Here is a 16269-nt window from a genome sequence, read left to right on the forward strand (position 1 = left end):
TTTAGCTGAAAATCCAAATGAAACAAAAACGAGACGACAATAAAAGTTTTTTTTATTGTGACTTTAAAGAAAAGATTTCAGCCAAACTGAACAAATCAGGGGAGCAAAGCATCCATTCAATCTGCTCTCTACACTAAACGGGCCGTAAGGATCCATGGCGGGCGGATCGTTTCCGTGCCAACAGTAGATGTTAAATTAAAGAGACAAGGTGAAACTAACAGGAAACTCGTCACCAGAACTGAACAGAACCGGGTCGAACTCACTACTTTTATTTTTTTAGTTCCAGAATCAGAAAATAAAAGATTTTTTCATGTTTTTTTTTTTTTTTTAAGTGGAGATTCAGCAAGACTACAATTTAAAATCTGTTTGGGTCAAAATTAGAAATGTTTTTAAACTGGGAGACATTCAAGAAAAGCATGTGACCACGACAGCAGGAAGGAAGCCTCCGAGGGACAAAACAGGGCGGGCCTTCCAGACTAACATATTTACAGACCTTTATCAAAAACATCAGAAAAAAAGAAAAAAAGAGTAAAATCAGTTGCATTTTATGATTTTTTGACTAATTTAATACGTTTGCAGCCATCTGGTCTGATGAAACAGAAGTCATGTCATGGTTTAGCTGGAGGTGACTGCATGACCAAATATGGAGACGATGAGACGCAGGAAGGCAACGACTACGTTTAATAAAAACAGACAGAGTGGAGAGACGGGAGGCAACGAGTCGCCGTCGTTTGGTCTTCAGAAATCCCCGCCGGCGTCCCGCTCCTCCCCCCGGCGGGAGTCCGACCGGCCGTTCAAGCTGTCCCGCTTGTCTCGGTCCCGGGAGCGGTCTGGAGACGAACGCTCGCGGTCCCTGGACGACCTGAAAGAAACGGCCAATCAGACGGTCGATCAGCTGACAGGTAAGTGATAAAATCACAACAGCAGAAAGAAACGTTTACATCTGCAGTCATTATTTATTTCTTTCTGAACAAGACAAAGAAAGAAAGAAAAGCACAAAAACACAAAGAAAACAGGACAGAAAAAGCAAAACAAAGACAAAAAAGAAATACAGAAATAGGAAAAGAATACGAAGACAAAGGAAGCAAGATAGAAAGATAAAGACAGGCAGAAAGTGAGATGAGAGAAAGACAAAAGAAACGATAGAAAAAAGCCATGGATCTAGTGAAGCGCCCCCCCCCCCGCCCCCCCCCCCCCCCCAGCGCCCCATTGGCCGGCGCCCCCCTGCGTCCTACTTGTGTCTGGAGCTCTGCTCGTGGCTGTGGCGATGCCCTCGGCTGCGGGAGCGGGATCTGCTGCGGTGCCGCCGCTTCCTGTCCCTGGAGCGTGAGCGCGAGCGGCGCCGGTCCCGGGACGAGGAGCGTGAGCGCCTCCGTCTGCGGTCACGTGAACGGGACCTGAAGAAAAAAAACAGTAAACAAACACAACGAAGCGCTTCAAATCCAGAACTCACCCTAAAGCTTTTCATGAAATAAAAACTCCTCAACATCCAGTAAGCTCACCTTCTATGCTCTCTGCTGCGGGACCGAGTCCTGGGAATCAAACAGGGTCACGTTAACACGCTGCACCACAACAACCGCAGGCTCAACGTTTCCATTCTTACCTCTTCTTCATCCGTTCCTCTTTTTCTCTCTCCTCTCTTCTCTTTAGGCGCTCCTGGTTCCTTTTCTCCTGCTTCTCAACCACCGTTTTCTGATAAAAAAAAATATTTAAAAGAGAAAGAAACTCTATTTGAAGCAACACTTCTAATCTGGTTCCTTAATTCTTTATATTCACTGCAAGTTTAGTCAATATTACTTAAAATAACACATTAAAGGTGATCCAGTATGCTTCCACCTACAGGTCAGGATCTCTCTGCAGAACACTTTTTGAACAAAACTATTCTTAAATAATTAGATTTCCTTTCAGAATGAGCCGTTTTAGGGCGTATTGTCCCTTTAAATCCAAATAATCTGCAACTGGCCAACTCAACATTTACTCTCACATGAAAATGGCAGCAGAATAGACGTGCAATAATACAACCACATATTGTTGAAAAGCAGAAATGGATACGGCAGAGAAACCAGCTGACCAAACATGCTGGAACTTTCCTCAAGTTGCTAGGTAACAGGGAGTGGCTGCTGATTTGTGACGTTACGTTCAAAAAGGTTTTGAAACACTTCATTTTCCCGACACTAAAAGAAAATGAACTTATTGCAAAAAACACCTGGGTGTTTTTTTTAATTGCTTATGTTTGTGTGTTTGTTTAGAACCAGTAGAAACTTAAATCCAATTAGAAAAACGTGTGAAATGTGAATTTTGCACATCAGGTCACCTTTAAAAACAGTTTTTAAGGGGAAGTTCTGGACGTACCTTGAGTTGGTCCAGTTTCTCTCTGATCTGGATGAAGCCCAGGTGAAGCTTCCCACCAAAATGGTCAGCCAGGCGGCGGTCGTTGTCATGGAGACCCAAGTAGGCGGAGCAAACCTCACAGACGCGGAGTTTCTGTTGCTGGAAGCTGGAGGCCGGCATGGAGTTTCTGTATTCCTCCTGCCAGACGAAGACGAGGGGAAAAGAAAACCCGCGGTGTTACCTTTACGAAGAGGAAGCACTTCCTGTTCCTGGCGGCTCTCCTGACTCACCTCGGCATCCTTTTTCCTGGTGCGGACCTTCTCCACCTCCTGCAGAACCTTCTGGGCTTCGTCCACGTTGCCCTCAGCGCCGAGCTGCTCCGCCTTCGCCAGCAGCTTCCCGATCTCCTCGTTCAGCTCATGGACCTTCTCAGCCTGAAACGCAGCAATGCATGATGGGTTTAGCTGCACAGCTAACACACACACACACACACACACGTGAGCAAAGCTCCACCTTTGCAGCCACTTCTGCACTGATCTCCTCCTGCGTCTCAGCCAGCCGTTTCTTTGCTAACTCTGTCCGCCGGTCGCAGTCGGCGATGAACGTCTCCAGGTGATCCACGGCCTTCAGGGGGGAAACAAACATTTATCTGATCATTAAGGCTGATTAGCAATAACCAATCATCATTTTCTGAAGGTCGTTACTTACATCAAGCTCGAAGAACAGATCTCTCTCCTTGGAGGCAATTTCGTAGTCGGCTCGCAGCGCCAGGTCGTGGATCTTTGTGCATTCGCCCAGATCCATACGCTGCAAAACAACAGAAATTATTGAACACAATCAAACTCAAATAAACTCCTTTATGCATCTGAATATGTACAAAAAGGTTTTAATAAAAAAAAACATGCTGTGTCATCATCCTCAAACTACTTCCTGTCTTCTTTGTGGTTTCTGGCAGTGGTAACATCTTGTTTATGATCACATGACTTGTGTGATGCAAAAAAAAAAAGAGCATTTCCATTGCAGTTTTTGCAAAATAGACTAATTTTGATACAAACAAACCCAACTCGAAATTCTCATGTTTCCAATAAGCTAATTTAGTTTTAAAAAGTCTAATTATGAATTAAATGTTGAATGAAAATGCAGCCGGTGACTAAAAATCCTCAAGCCAAATGATCTGCTCTGCAGCTTCGCTAAATATTCTGTAAAGTCTTTTATTGCTCCCACCAAAGCGCAGCGTACCGAATTGTTTTTGAGTTTCACCAAAACGCTCACGCGCCATCGATGTGTGTATGCTAAGCTAAGCAGTAATTTTAGTTGAAGCTTTGTAAAATTTAATAGTGTTTATAGTAGCTAGCTGCTCAACCTCTCACTGCTAGCTAAGCTAGGTTGGTGGAAAAACTGACTCACCAACTCTCTGGTTGCCTAGCAACAACCTGCTACTACTAAAAAGATCTTATTTAGAGAAACTTCATAATTCATTTTGTTTGTTTATTTAAAATGTTTTCCAGATCCAGAGTTAAATATTCATCAGAATTTAAAGCCTGACAATCTGTTCTCATCATTATGCCATTAAAACAATATTATCGTTTATAGTGATAAAGTCTGGGCCAGTCGGTCGCCCAGTAACAGTTGCCGTGGTTACCGGCATATGTTGGGGTGTGACCCACCGTTCCAGACAGGATGTCATGCGGGCAGCAGTTGAGCAGGTGACTCTTGCAGACTCGCTCGTCGGTGAACTTGACTCTCTGCCGCGTCTCGTCGCCTGAAACAAGAGAAGAAGAGTGAGGAAGAGGAGGAGGAAGCGTTAGGCTACGCTAACGTTAGCTGCAGCTGTCACAGGTACAAACCTTCCCTTTAAGGGAACTGGACTCATATCTGTTTCTGTGTTAACCATAGTAAACATAGATGTTAAACATGTAGATCTTACTGCTGTATGTCTGGTTCTTACCTTCCCAAAGAATCAATAAATCATGTTAAAAGCCCACAATGCTGCTGGAAGCAGACACACTCCGACCCAGTATCAATATCTGTATCAGTGCCGATATTGGAAAAATATCAGTGGCAATGGGCCCAATCTATTCAGTGTATTTCTACTCACTTTACATTATATTAAGAACTGATAAACTTTCTGACAGTTTGCTGCCGTTTATATTAAATATTTGGTTTTTGTCTGATTTCTTTCTTTTGGCTGTTTGAATCCTAACCGACTGAACAAATTAAAGTCGTTTTGTTTTTCCATGTTTAACAGCAGAGTTAGTAAATACATTTCCAATTCAGTATGTTTATGTGTGTTTCAATAAATCCAGCAGTTTTTCTGCATCGGATCAGAACTAAACCTCAGACATCAACACTGAAAGTGAAAACGTGGATCGGTGCGTCTCCAGCTGGTGGCAGCAAAATGACATTTACTTCTAACTAAAAGCATAAATTATGTTTTTAATATGTTCCTGGACAGAAAAAAATGAACTAATGCACAAAAAAAAAAATCACTTTGATAAAAATCTCCAGCCAAGCCTTTCATAACAATAAAACACTTCAAAAAAGAATCCAAGGGAAAGAAATGCGGTTATACACACTGCGATCTGCACCACATACTGTACCCTTCTGCATCTTCAACACCTCAGCTGCAGAATTTTAAACCCGCTGCAGAAAAGTTTAAATGGGAACAGATTTCTGGCCCAAACCTGCAGTAAGAAGTTGGGAGTCATACACAAGTCAGATTGTAAATGAGTGGATTGCTAATCTCTAATCTGCCGTGTAAAGGCGTTGCAGCCAGTCGGCTCGTATGGAAACAACGCAACTAGACGTGTTAGCTGAATGTAACTGATGTGCCACTGAGGAATTATACGATTATTTAAATAAAAAGCTACAATAAACTCCGAAAGGCAGAGAAATTGTTTGGATATTGATCATAACAGCTTTAAAAATCATGTGTGACTCACGGCTCGATGAACATGAGGCTTTTCTGCAACTCCCTTGCAGATTGATGTAGGCTGGCAATGATACACTGAACCTTAATGAATAAAATAAAGGGGCCACAATTGTTCAGTTTGTATGCAACACATGTATGGGAAGAATCAGAAATGAATGTGATCACACACGCACACCACACAGACCCGCTCTGACTGAACAGATGGAGCCGCCAGCGCTTCAGAGGCCAGAAAAAAACGCAACAAATTAAACCTGAAAACGTTGATAAATGAATCCATTAACTAAGACAAACCCAATCGCTTCTATTCGCATCATTTATCGTTTTTCTACCAAAAACTGGATGATAAAAGTCTTTTATTTTGGTGTTTTGGTCTTTTATTTTGAAGGATAATTTTGTTGAATTCATTTCATTTGTTGTTTTTATTTTAGATATTCAAAATGTCTTCCAGTTCCAGAGTTAAAAGTTCATCACAATTTGATCTTGTATTATTATGTTACTGGAAAATGATCTCACAACAACGATACTATCGTTTATCGCAATAAATTCTGGACGACTGATCATTTCACATTAGTTATGGAGACAGGGCTGATAAATGATTAAATGCTTTCAGTGCCTCTAAAAGTATTGAGTCTTTTCAAATTTGTAATTTACAACCACAAGTTTTAATTTGATCTACGACAGGGATGTACAAAGTGTGGCCCAGGGCCATCTGTGGCCCTTGAGTTGACTTTGTGTGGCCCCTGACTGCCTGTCCAGAGTCAAGGTTCAAGTCAGGTCAAGGTCGGCCATCCAAACATCAAATTCAATTCTTCATGAAAAGAACATTTTTAGGTGAAAACCAGAGATTTTCTCTGTTAATTAAGCACAAAATTTCCTTTGACTTTAGGAAGACTGAAGACAAGATCAAACATTCAGTGATTCAAAGTAAAATCAGACACATTTCATAAACTGGGCTGAAGAAACAGACACATTTACAGCTCAGACAAACAATCATCCCCAAATTTAGCTAATGGTCCATTTATGCATCATCTATGATCCCTGTGATTTAAATATTCAGTTTCTTCAACAAAAACTTTTATTTATTTCATTTAAATATTGGATGTTTAGTTTATCCTACATAAAACTAAAACAATTAAAAAGTAAAAATAAAACATTTTTTGTGGCTCTCCTGACCTTTGAAGCTTCAGTTTTGGTAAAAGGTTTGGACAAGCCCCCGCAGCATGATGCTGCCACTACAGTTTTCTGCAGCCTTTACAAACCCAGCAGCCATATTTGCTCCCAGGCCAGATAGATCTGATTTTAGGTTTTAATATAAATCTAGAACTGAAACATTTTGTGATGCTAGAATTCATGGAAAATTAATGTATACAGTTTCCAACTTGACAAAAAATGGAACTAAAACAGTGACACAGGTATTTTTTAGTATCAATATATTATGGAAATCCAATTTATAACATAAAAAGATTACTTGAACCAGCAGTTTATATTTACATTGAATGATTATTTGACTCTTTATCATTTCAAGCCAGAGTTATTACCAGATGCAGGCCAGAACCAGGACATTGGCAGTTAGACGCAGATTAAGTTACAAACATGTGGACTGTATGTGAACATAACATGCTCACATAATGTGGACATAATTTATGGGAATTAAGTTCCAACAAACCTACTCTAAAAGGCACTATATTAAAGATACATGCCACAGACTTTTTTTTTACTTTATGTTTGTCCAGGGAAATATTTGGTTGTTTGTGGTCATAATGTCAAAAACTTCAATACTTATGCGAGGCACCTAAAACACGTAATCAACTGATGTTAGCGCAGAGTCATTGTTATTAATTATATATAATAAATATCAATTTAATGAACCACTGCATCGATTAAAATGCGTATGTTTGCCTAATACTTTGAAAGCAAATTTAATTCCACAGAAGCTAAATCAAATTAGCATATAAAGCCAATGTGGGGCAGAAATGTAAAATGTATTAAAATGTATTCAAAATGAAGAACAGTAGTTAGGAGTTAATTCTTCCGTTATAAGCGTAATCCGGTGGGTTAGTTGGACATGGTCCAGCGCGTGGCAGTATGGCGCCGGCAGCTTCCTAACTCCACAATAAACACTAGACGAGCTGGAGCTACCCTAGCCCACATTCTAGGAAGGATAAAATGCACATATTTATGTCAATTTAAAGTAAACACGGCGGATGGATACAGTAAGCGCTAAATTTAGAACTCATTTTAAGGCCTGGAAGCAGTTTTCCTGTGTTAAGAAGCAGCGCTCTGTGGTACATCCATTCAAGCAGGTCTGTCCACCACTCGCCAACACAAGCCAGCCTCAGCAGAGCCTCCATCTTGGCTAGCTCCGTTAGCTCCCACAGCTACTCACCATCCCTCGCTGTTCCCATCAGCTGGTCGAGCAGCGCTCTCATCTGAGCCTGGGCGGACATGGTCTACGGCGACTCCGTCGACAACCGAACAACTGAACCAGCTCTTCTATTTGTTTACCAGGTTGAACCGTATTTTTTTCCAACCATCACCGCTAACTGATTTTCTTTACGTCGCGAACTGATCAGTTTCCGTTTAAAATTACGGAAATGACGCGGTAACTTCAATGGCGTTACAGATCTAAGATCAACCAATCACAGTGCTCTAACACCAGTGCCTCGGCAACTATTAATCCCTGAATTAAGACTGTCAGGTTGCAGCTATTTAAAGCCCGTCACACTCCGTTAGGTTTTTATTTAAAAAAGGCTACATTTAATTTTAAATGGAATTGTCGTGGAAAAACGGTATTATCATTGTTTTATGCATTTTTTGTTGGTAGAAATTATAAATATTTCATATAGTAACACCTGTCAGACAAAGTAAAGGTAAAAACAGACATTTAGGTTCTGCTTATCTCTGATTAGTTTGCGCAGATCTGGGCAGCTGCAGAACAAGACCAGTGACCGACGAAGATCGGTTGAAAGTTAACGTAAGAAAAATTTATCCTTTTAATGCCGCTTTTTAATAGTTTTTGCTGAAATAATACTTGTTTGTAGTAAAGATACCGATCTCGCTGTTGTGTGGATTTAGCATTTGCTGAACAACTTGTGTTGGCAAAGTACCTTCACCTGTTTATGAACTAATTTCGCGAACTTATATGCCCAGTAAATACTAAATCTTTAATTTTATTTAAACAAATTTGAGTTGGGAGTTGTCTGAGTCCAGGAGAGAGTTTAATTTTCTTGTTATGAAGCTGTCCCTGGTTTAACTGGCAGTAAATAACCTGAGGCCACTGTGACTAACGGGGCGTGTTGTTCTGGTTGAAGATGGCAGGTTCTGCTGGGTGTTCTGTTTCTGGGCGCATATGTTTCTGGAACCAGTTCTGTCTAAATGGGCTCAGAGCCACAAAGGTTGATACAGCAAAGAAAACCGGACCGAAATTATTCTCCCACTCAAACATTTTCCAGACTCTGTCTCTTTAAAACAACAAACAGTGTGATAAAAATGAGGAAAATGAAAATGTTTACAATGAATAATTTATGGTTTGAAATCAACCTCACAGAAACAAACATTTTCACCAGATCTTTGCAAAACAGCTCATTAGTGATTCTCACCACAGGCTCCCATTTAGATTTATGTCTGGACTTCAACTAGGCCATTCTAACTGATGGTTGTGGGCTGGAAAGGAGCTCCTGTAGCAGTCTGTATTACAGAGACCCCTTAGAAGCCTCTGACTGAAGATGATGTTCATAAACCAGAACCAGCTTCATCGGCTTGTTTAAGCAGTCTATTAAAATAATTACTGCTAGCTTTAGCAGTTCTTAAAAGTATATATGATAAATATATATTTATCATATATTATATTTTCACAAAAGAATATTGTTTTTTTCTGGGTAATTTTTTTGTATATAAAAAAATAATCTCAGAGTCATGTTGCTGTTGTTGATCAGAAATAACAGGTTTAGTTAAACTGAAAGTTAGGGTGGTAAAGGTTGTTGACCTTTAACCTAATCCATCCCATAATAACCTCCAACAGGTTTTCTTGACATTCATCCATCTTCCCCTAACATGATGCTGCCACCACCATGCTTTTAAAAAGTTTAGTCTGGGGGAGAGTTTGAGCGTTTGCTCCTGGTTTTCCGTTCTCACGCCGCTTCCTGTTTCAGCTCTGCAGGCCGGTGATGCTGTAGGCGCCGCCATGGAGACCGCAGAGCAGGCCACCGAGGGCTCCCCTCTGAAGCCGGCAGGAGACGGGTCGGAGCCGGCCGCGGCTCCGGCAGAACTGCAGAAGAAGAGCTGCCAGGGGGGATTCTCCAGGATGAGCCACTGGAGGACGGCGGCGTTCTTCCTCTCCCTCTTCCTCTGCCTCACCGTGGTCTTCGCCTTCTCCTTCATCATCCCCTGCCCTGAGCGGCCGCAGTACAAACTGAACTGGAGCAGAGACTTCTCCGACGCAGGCAGGCGGATTATTCTAATCAATTATTCTGGACTATTATGATTAATTAATCTGATGATCGATTAATTGATTATTCGGAACATTAATTGACTGTTCTGATGGTTAATTGATGTAACAATTATTTGATTATAATGACGATCCATTACCCAGACAATTAAGTCAGATTTAAAAATTGCCACATCTTTTCTACTTTATATCATGTTTTTCATACAATATTAGAAATGCATTAAAAGATACAAATGTAATTCCCTTCTTCTATAAGAAAATGAACATTTAACTTCCTAAAACACAGTAATCCCTTTAGTGAACGTTTGATGGTAGCAGAAGTTTCATCTGCAGCATCAGCACGGCGTCTGGCCGACACGGGGATTATTTCATGGATTAACTGAGTGATAATTGGATAAAATAGGATTTTTTTAGCTAAAACTGGGAGGTTCAGACATTTTCTGGTTTTTGTTTTATCTTAAATGCAGAATGTTGATATTTTTGTGCAGCTTTGGCTCCATTACTGCTCTGAATGTCTTGTTGTTTCAGCTTACCACTTTTACTCCAGTGAAAGATTAATCGATTAAAGATTCAATGATCGATTAACGATTCAATGATCAATTAACCGATTAACGATTCAATGATCGATTAATCGTTTGAGCCGCAGATGCTAACTGCCGTCTCTCCTCTCACAGTGACCTACGACTTCCTGGCTGTTGAACACGCCAACAGCGACAAAGTGATGGACGTCCTGATCGTCATCAGAAGCCCAGAAAGTTCTCCAAACAAGTCGTGTTCTGACGAAGGTGGAGTCGCGTTCGGTCGGCGTTTCCCTGCAGCTGAGAGGTTGGTAGTTTGATTCTCAGAGTCTGTCTTCCAGGCCTGACTTCGCCGTGTCTGTTCCTGCTGGCGCTGGACGGGACCAAAGGAGAGACGCTGTGGGAGCGGCCGCTGGGGGGCGAGCTGAACTGGGCCCAGTGCAGCCTGCAGACTGGGACCAGTTCATCCTGGCACTGCCTGCTGTCCCATTCGGACAACCTGACCGCCGTCAACAAACACAGCGGTCAGAAAAGCTAATTATCTATCAAAACAGAAACGTTTCCTCTGTAAGAGCCTGAGGTCTTTGTGTAAACACTAAGAAGAAAACCGTAGTGCGTCCTGTACCTGTAGATAAACTAATTAGGACTGGGCCTAATAGATTAATTGTGATTAATCGATTATTACAATAACCGTAAATTAATGTAGTAATTGATTAATCATTATCTGGAGCATTCGGAATAAAACATGATTTTACTGAAAGAACATCACAGTCAGAGTGATGAAGCTAAAACTGAAGAGAAAATCTGAATATTTTTCCATTTTTAAGCTTTTTTAATGAGAAAAGATCTTAGAATCGTTTCAAAGACCTGATGTTGAGAATTTGATGCTGATGTTAAAAGATGAAATATTTCCTGATCTGTAAAAGTTATAACTCAACAAACCTCATTTTAATTTTTGGTATATTTTCTTTAGGAGTTGTTATAAAATTATTACTTTATTTTTATAACATTGTAACTTTATTCTGGAAATATTAACCCGACGCAGCGAAGCCTCAGGCAGGAAAATGATTCTTAAGTAAGAGCAGCTCTACTTTTTACTAAAGTAAAATAAAAATATTACTGAAGTACTGAGTAACTGATCAAATGATCAATATTTAAAAATTTTATCATGAGACGGAGGATTAATTATGTTATTTTAAGGATGAAAATGAAAATAATTGATGTAAATATCCAAAAATAACAAAATCAGGTAAAATAAAATGTTTCCAGTTCAGTTTCTTTTGATTAAAAATGTTAACAGAAACTCAGGCGTTTCTGTCTGGTTGGTTTTTCACTCAGTGGGGAGAAAATCCAGAAATTTGACTTAAGAGAATAAAAACTTCATAATGAAATTATTCAAGTAAAAGTGAAAAGTACAGCGCAGTAAAAATACTCCTAAAAGTACTTTAAAGAAGTTACTCTGGTAAATGTAACTGGTTACTACCCGGTTCTGGTTCCAGGCGCCGTGTTCTGGCAGCAGCCTCGGCCCTCGGTTCTGCCCGTCTCCCTGCCCGTCCTCAGTGTCCCGGATCTGGACGGGGACCGGGTCGGCGACGTGGTTCTGGTCCTGCTGAATGGCACACAGGTAGACCGGTCGCCGCGCCACGGCGGTTCTGATCCGACCCGCCGGATTTAACCGCTTCCTGTCCAAACCCGCAGACGCAGATGGTGCTGCTCTCCGGGCAGACGGGGGATCGGATCGGGTCGGAGGTCACCATCGGCGGCGGCGCCGTGCAGAGCCACCTGCTGCACCGCACCGAAGGTGGATCGTACTACGTGCTGCTGCAGAGAGGTTGGTAGCTCAAATCCTGTCCGACCCGGATCAGAGTGAATGTAGCGACTAAAACTAACGAAGACTGAAACTGAGAAAACATTTTCATCAAAGGAGATTTATAACAACCATGAAACTACTGTGTTGCCCTTAATTTTAGATATTTCAAAAGTGATAAGTTATTTTTAAAAACCAGGCGGGTTTCACCAGGAGCTGCAGGTTTTATTCTCTAGTTTTCTAAAAGTTTAAATTCAAACTCAGAAAATCTTTATTCATCAAAAACATCCATTAAATGTGGTCATATTTCATATCATTCAAATATCTTCAGTCATTATGGCTGATGTGAGCAGGAAGGATCTCCAGTAGCAGTCAGTCATCCAGCGAACTTAAGAAGCCTCTGACTGAAGACTGTTGCTGTATGACCCGTTCTCTAGTCTGACATGCTAACAGCTAACACGTTCTGGATGGAGCCAAATCGTTTTAGCTACATCTGCTAATCCTCCTCATTTACTTTTGATATGCAGAAAATTACAAAAACAATCTAATATTTGACATTTTATTAAATTTTTTTACTAGAAAATTTCTGATATAAATCTGAAAATGTCTGAGTTTTGGGTCATAGTTCAGGTGCTGTTTGAGGTTTTGAGATGCTAATCAGATGCTCCTGGCTGTAAAAACAATATCTTGTTGCCACGGTTACGTTTCATAATCCTTCCGAGTGCTCAGCATCCAGAAACAAAGAGCTGCGTTTCCTCTGGGCCCTGGAAGCAGCAGGGTCGGCGGCGCGAAGCTGACCTGAGCTCCTTCCTGCAGCCTCCGGCGTGTTCGGCCTGCCGCTCCGGGAGGTCGCAGCCAGAGCCAAACCGGGTCTGGGTCCGGATCTGAAGCGGGACAAACACCTGGAGAAAACAGCCAGCAACGCAATGGGCCTGGTGCCCATCTACCTGTAAGAGCCGGCCCGAGTTACCCAGCATGCACCAGGGGTTCTGGGGTCTCATGTCTCCATTTGCAGATCGGAGGCCAGACGTTTGCTGAGGATTAAAGACTGGGACGATTCCTCCGACCTGCTGGTTGTTTCTAGAAGAGAGGTGGCGCTAGTGGACGGACTTTCCTTGAAGCGAATCTGGAGATTCAACGGCAGCTCCACCGGGGGGTCAGGCGGCCTGTCTATGTCTATATATCTATATATATATATCTATATCTATATGTCTATATATCTATGTCTATATGTCTATGTCTATATGTCTATATATCTATGTCTATATATCTATGTCTATATTCTATATATCTATGTCTATATATCTATATCTATATGTCTATATATCTATGTCTATATATCTATATCTATATGTCTATATATCTATGTCTATATGTCTATATATCTATGTCTATATATCTATGTCTATATATCTATGTCTATATATATCTATGTCTATATATCTATGTCTATATATCTATGTCCAGGGCTGTCTAGCTCTCTCCTGATGCTTCTCTCTCTCCTCCAGGTTTCCGTCCTTCGGTCACTTCAACAGAGACGAGGTTCTTGATCTGGTGGTTGAAGTTGAAGATGATGATGTCAGAAACTCCACTAAGGTGAGTCCATCATCATCGTCATCTTCATCGTCAGACCTTCCTCCCCCACGTCGACCCGTTTCGACCCCTGGGCCCCTCTGTCCTGCAGGTCGCCATCTTGGACGGAGGGACCGGCGGTCTGCTGTGGGAGGAGCAGCTGCAGCCCGGCGCCGGCCCCCCCCGACTCAGCGCCGTCCACACCACCAACTCGGTGTCCGTCTTCATGTTCTGGGGCCTGATTCGGTCCGGGTCCAACTCATCGGTAGGTTCTGCTTGTGTTGGCCGGCGTCCGGCCCGGAGCCGCCGCTCAGCCGGTTCTGCTCTCTGCAGGAGTCGTCTGGCGGTTCTCAGCGCTCCTACATGCTGCACCCGCTCTACCCCAACGTCCTGCTGGAGTTCAGCCACGACGTGGAGCGCATCGTCGCCTACAGAGGTAAAACCAGGCGGAGGCAGCATCATGCTGGGGGGGAAGCCCAGGAAACCCAACCACATTATGGGATGGATTAGATCTGAGCAGATTCAACATGGAGGTCATGAAATCCTCATTTTTTATTTAAATCTATCATTTAAAAAAGGAACAAATTTCTGCCAGACAAACAGGAAATTTCTGAGTTTCAAGTCAAAAATGTTTGACTTTTGATACGGAGAAATTTTCCAAAGGTAATTAAAAAAAATTATATATATATATATATTAGAGTTTTAAAAGTCAGAAATTTTCTAAAAATCTCTAACAAAACTTTTCTAGAAAAACAAACATGGAAAGTTTCAAGACAAAAAATGGACTTTTGAAACTCATAAAACATCCGTGTTTTTTTTCTTCTATGCAAGTGGAACTCAGGGCGACTGAATACAAACACTCCACACTTTTCAGATTGTAGCTGTAAAATATTTTGAAAACTGAGAATCATTTCCTTAAGGACTTCCTGTCCAGATGAAATACTCCGAGGGTTAAAAGGTGAGGAAGTTGAGAAGCGTTTTATGGAACCGTTCTCCCGTCTTTTCCAGCCACCCTGATGGAGCGCGGTCGCCACGCCGCCTACTTCCTGCTGACGGGGCCGGAGGCGGGCGAGGCGGGCGGCGCCGTGGTTCTCACCAAGCGGAAGCTGAAGCAGGACGTCCCATTATGCAGCGTCCGCCACATCCGGACCAGCCAGCAGACGCACAGCGACGCCGAAATCCGGGAAGCGTTCAACCGACTGCGCTTCAGCAGTGACTGGTGAAACATGGCCGCCGGCTGGCGAAACATGGCCGCCACGCTACGACTGTTCCTCCCTACAAAGCCAAAGCTCTTACTTTTTCACAAGCCAAAGAAAGTCCTTCCTGCTTTACTTTAATGGAAAGATTCCTCCTGACACCTGGACAGGTGAAGGTGACGTTGCTATGACGATGTATTACGGCCATTAGAGATTGAAAAAATATTCATTACGTTTCAGAAATTTTGAAGAAAGTACTTCAAAATTTTAAGTACTTTGAAAAGTAAAAAATATGCTAAATCACATTTTTGAATTTAAAGTTGCGTCTTTAAATCTATATTTAACAGAAAAAAGCTTCATATATGAAACTTAAGGTTAATTTTGAGATTAACCTTAGAGATTTTCTAGAAAGAAGGTTGGAAATGTCTGAATTTGAATAGTCAAAACGTTTCTGGAAAAAACTCAAAATTTGTAGAAAACAAAACTTGGAAATTTATGATTTTCGAAAGTGAAACATTTTTCACTTTTTAAACTCAAATGTCCACATTTTTTCTACAGTTTCTGAAATTAAACTTTTCTTTTTAGAAAATTTTACTTTGTAAGCTAAAATTTTCAAGTTGTTTTTTCTAGAAAACCTCTGAGATTAATCTGGATGTTGGAGGTTTTTCTCTAGCGATGTCCCTGCTGCGCAGCCGTACGTCCAATCAGAACTCTAGAAAAGCCGCTGCATTCACTGACCCAGATCTGATCCAAGCTGGATGATTTTCACGTCTGTATCTTTGTGTCGTTTTTTGCCTTAAAGGAAACATTGCAGCCTCTTTAATTTTTTACAACTCAGCAGGAAACGGATCGCCTGGTTCTGATTCAGACCAGAACCAAACAAACACTTAAATGTTGTGGATTTGCTGTCAGTTTAGACATAAATGTTATGTGTTGAATCCAAGATGCTGGAAGTTTTAAGATCTGCAGGATTAGAGCTAAAACTTCATGAATCATTTCTGAAATTTGACACTGTGGTTCATTAGATCAGCTGTCTGCTTTCAGAAGTTTTCCTCCTCAATACGAGTGAAAACAGAAACACTTGGTTGTAGATTTTCTTGCTGTAATAGATTGAATGTTTGGGGTTGACATTTTATTTGATGAAATGTTTGGATTGAATAAATAACTTTTTAAAATAAAGACTCTAGTTTGAAATGTGGAACTGTGTTTGTGTTTCTTTAACAAGAGACCAGAACCTACAATCCAGATCAGATAAAACCTGGACTTCCTGTTTACAAAAAAAAAAAAAACATTTGAAAGAGCAAAAAATAAAAAACAAATGTATTAATACAGAAATACCTAATAATTTTGTATTAAATATCTTTTTGCTGGTTAGTGTCGCTGCTTTGCCACCCTCAGTCAATCAATCAATCAAACTTTATTTGTATAGCACATTTCAGCATCAAGGCATTTCAAAGAGCTTTACA

The 16269-nt window shown here is 41.2% G+C and overlaps 2 protein-coding genes across 4 annotated transcripts; one reads left to right on the plus strand and one right to left on the minus strand.

Annotated features, from left to right (window-relative positions):
- Positions 1 to 35: 35 nt before the first annotated feature.
- luc7l (LUC7-like (S. cerevisiae)) lies at positions 36 to 7940 on the minus strand. 2 transcript variants are annotated; one of them, XM_044101741.1, is made up of 11 exons: positions 7650 to 7742; positions 5274 to 5344; positions 3999 to 4093; positions 3040 to 3138; positions 2845 to 2955; positions 2622 to 2765; positions 2353 to 2529; positions 1604 to 1692; positions 1503 to 1532; positions 1236 to 1397; positions 36 to 862 (listed from the first exon to the last, which is right to left on the minus strand). In XM_044101741.1, the coding sequence occupies exons 4-11, from the start codon at positions 3133 to 3135 to the stop codon at positions 739 to 741; spliced, it is 933 nt and encodes a 310-aa protein (XP_043957676.1). In that variant the 5' UTR covers positions 3136 to 3138; positions 3999 to 4093; positions 5274 to 5344; positions 7650 to 7742; the 3' UTR covers positions 36 to 738. The 2 variants fall into 2 exon arrangements, with proteins under 2 accessions (XP_043957676.1, XP_043957675.1); XM_044101740.1 differs by lacking the exon at positions 5274 to 5344 and having other exon boundaries at positions 7650 to 7940.
- Positions 7941 to 8033: 93 nt separating this feature from the next.
- Positions 8034 to 16001, plus strand: fam234a (family with sequence similarity 234 member A). 2 transcript variants are annotated; one of them, XM_044101738.1, is made up of 13 exons: positions 8034 to 8052; positions 8173 to 8237; positions 9415 to 9705; positions 10385 to 10495; positions 10570 to 10752; positions 11728 to 11852; positions 11927 to 12059; positions 12852 to 12984; positions 13051 to 13191; positions 13544 to 13631; positions 13720 to 13872; positions 13941 to 14043; positions 14616 to 16001. In XM_044101738.1, the coding sequence occupies exons 3-13, from the start codon at positions 9447 to 9449 to the stop codon at positions 14828 to 14830; spliced, it is 1644 nt and encodes a 547-aa protein (XP_043957673.1). In that variant the 5' UTR covers positions 8034 to 8052; positions 8173 to 8237; positions 9415 to 9446; the 3' UTR covers positions 14831 to 16001. The 2 variants fall into 2 exon arrangements, with proteins under 2 accessions (XP_043957673.1, XP_043957674.1); XM_044101739.1 differs by lacking the exon at positions 8034 to 8052 and having other exon boundaries at positions 8121 to 8237.
- The last annotated feature ends 268 nt before the right edge of the window (positions 16002 to 16269 follow it).

Source organism: Gambusia affinis, linkage group LG20, assembly GCF_019740435.1.
Source record: "Gambusia affinis linkage group LG20, SWU_Gaff_1.0, whole genome shotgun sequence".
NCBI lineage: Eukaryota > Metazoa > Chordata > Actinopteri > Cyprinodontiformes > Poeciliidae > Gambusia > Gambusia affinis.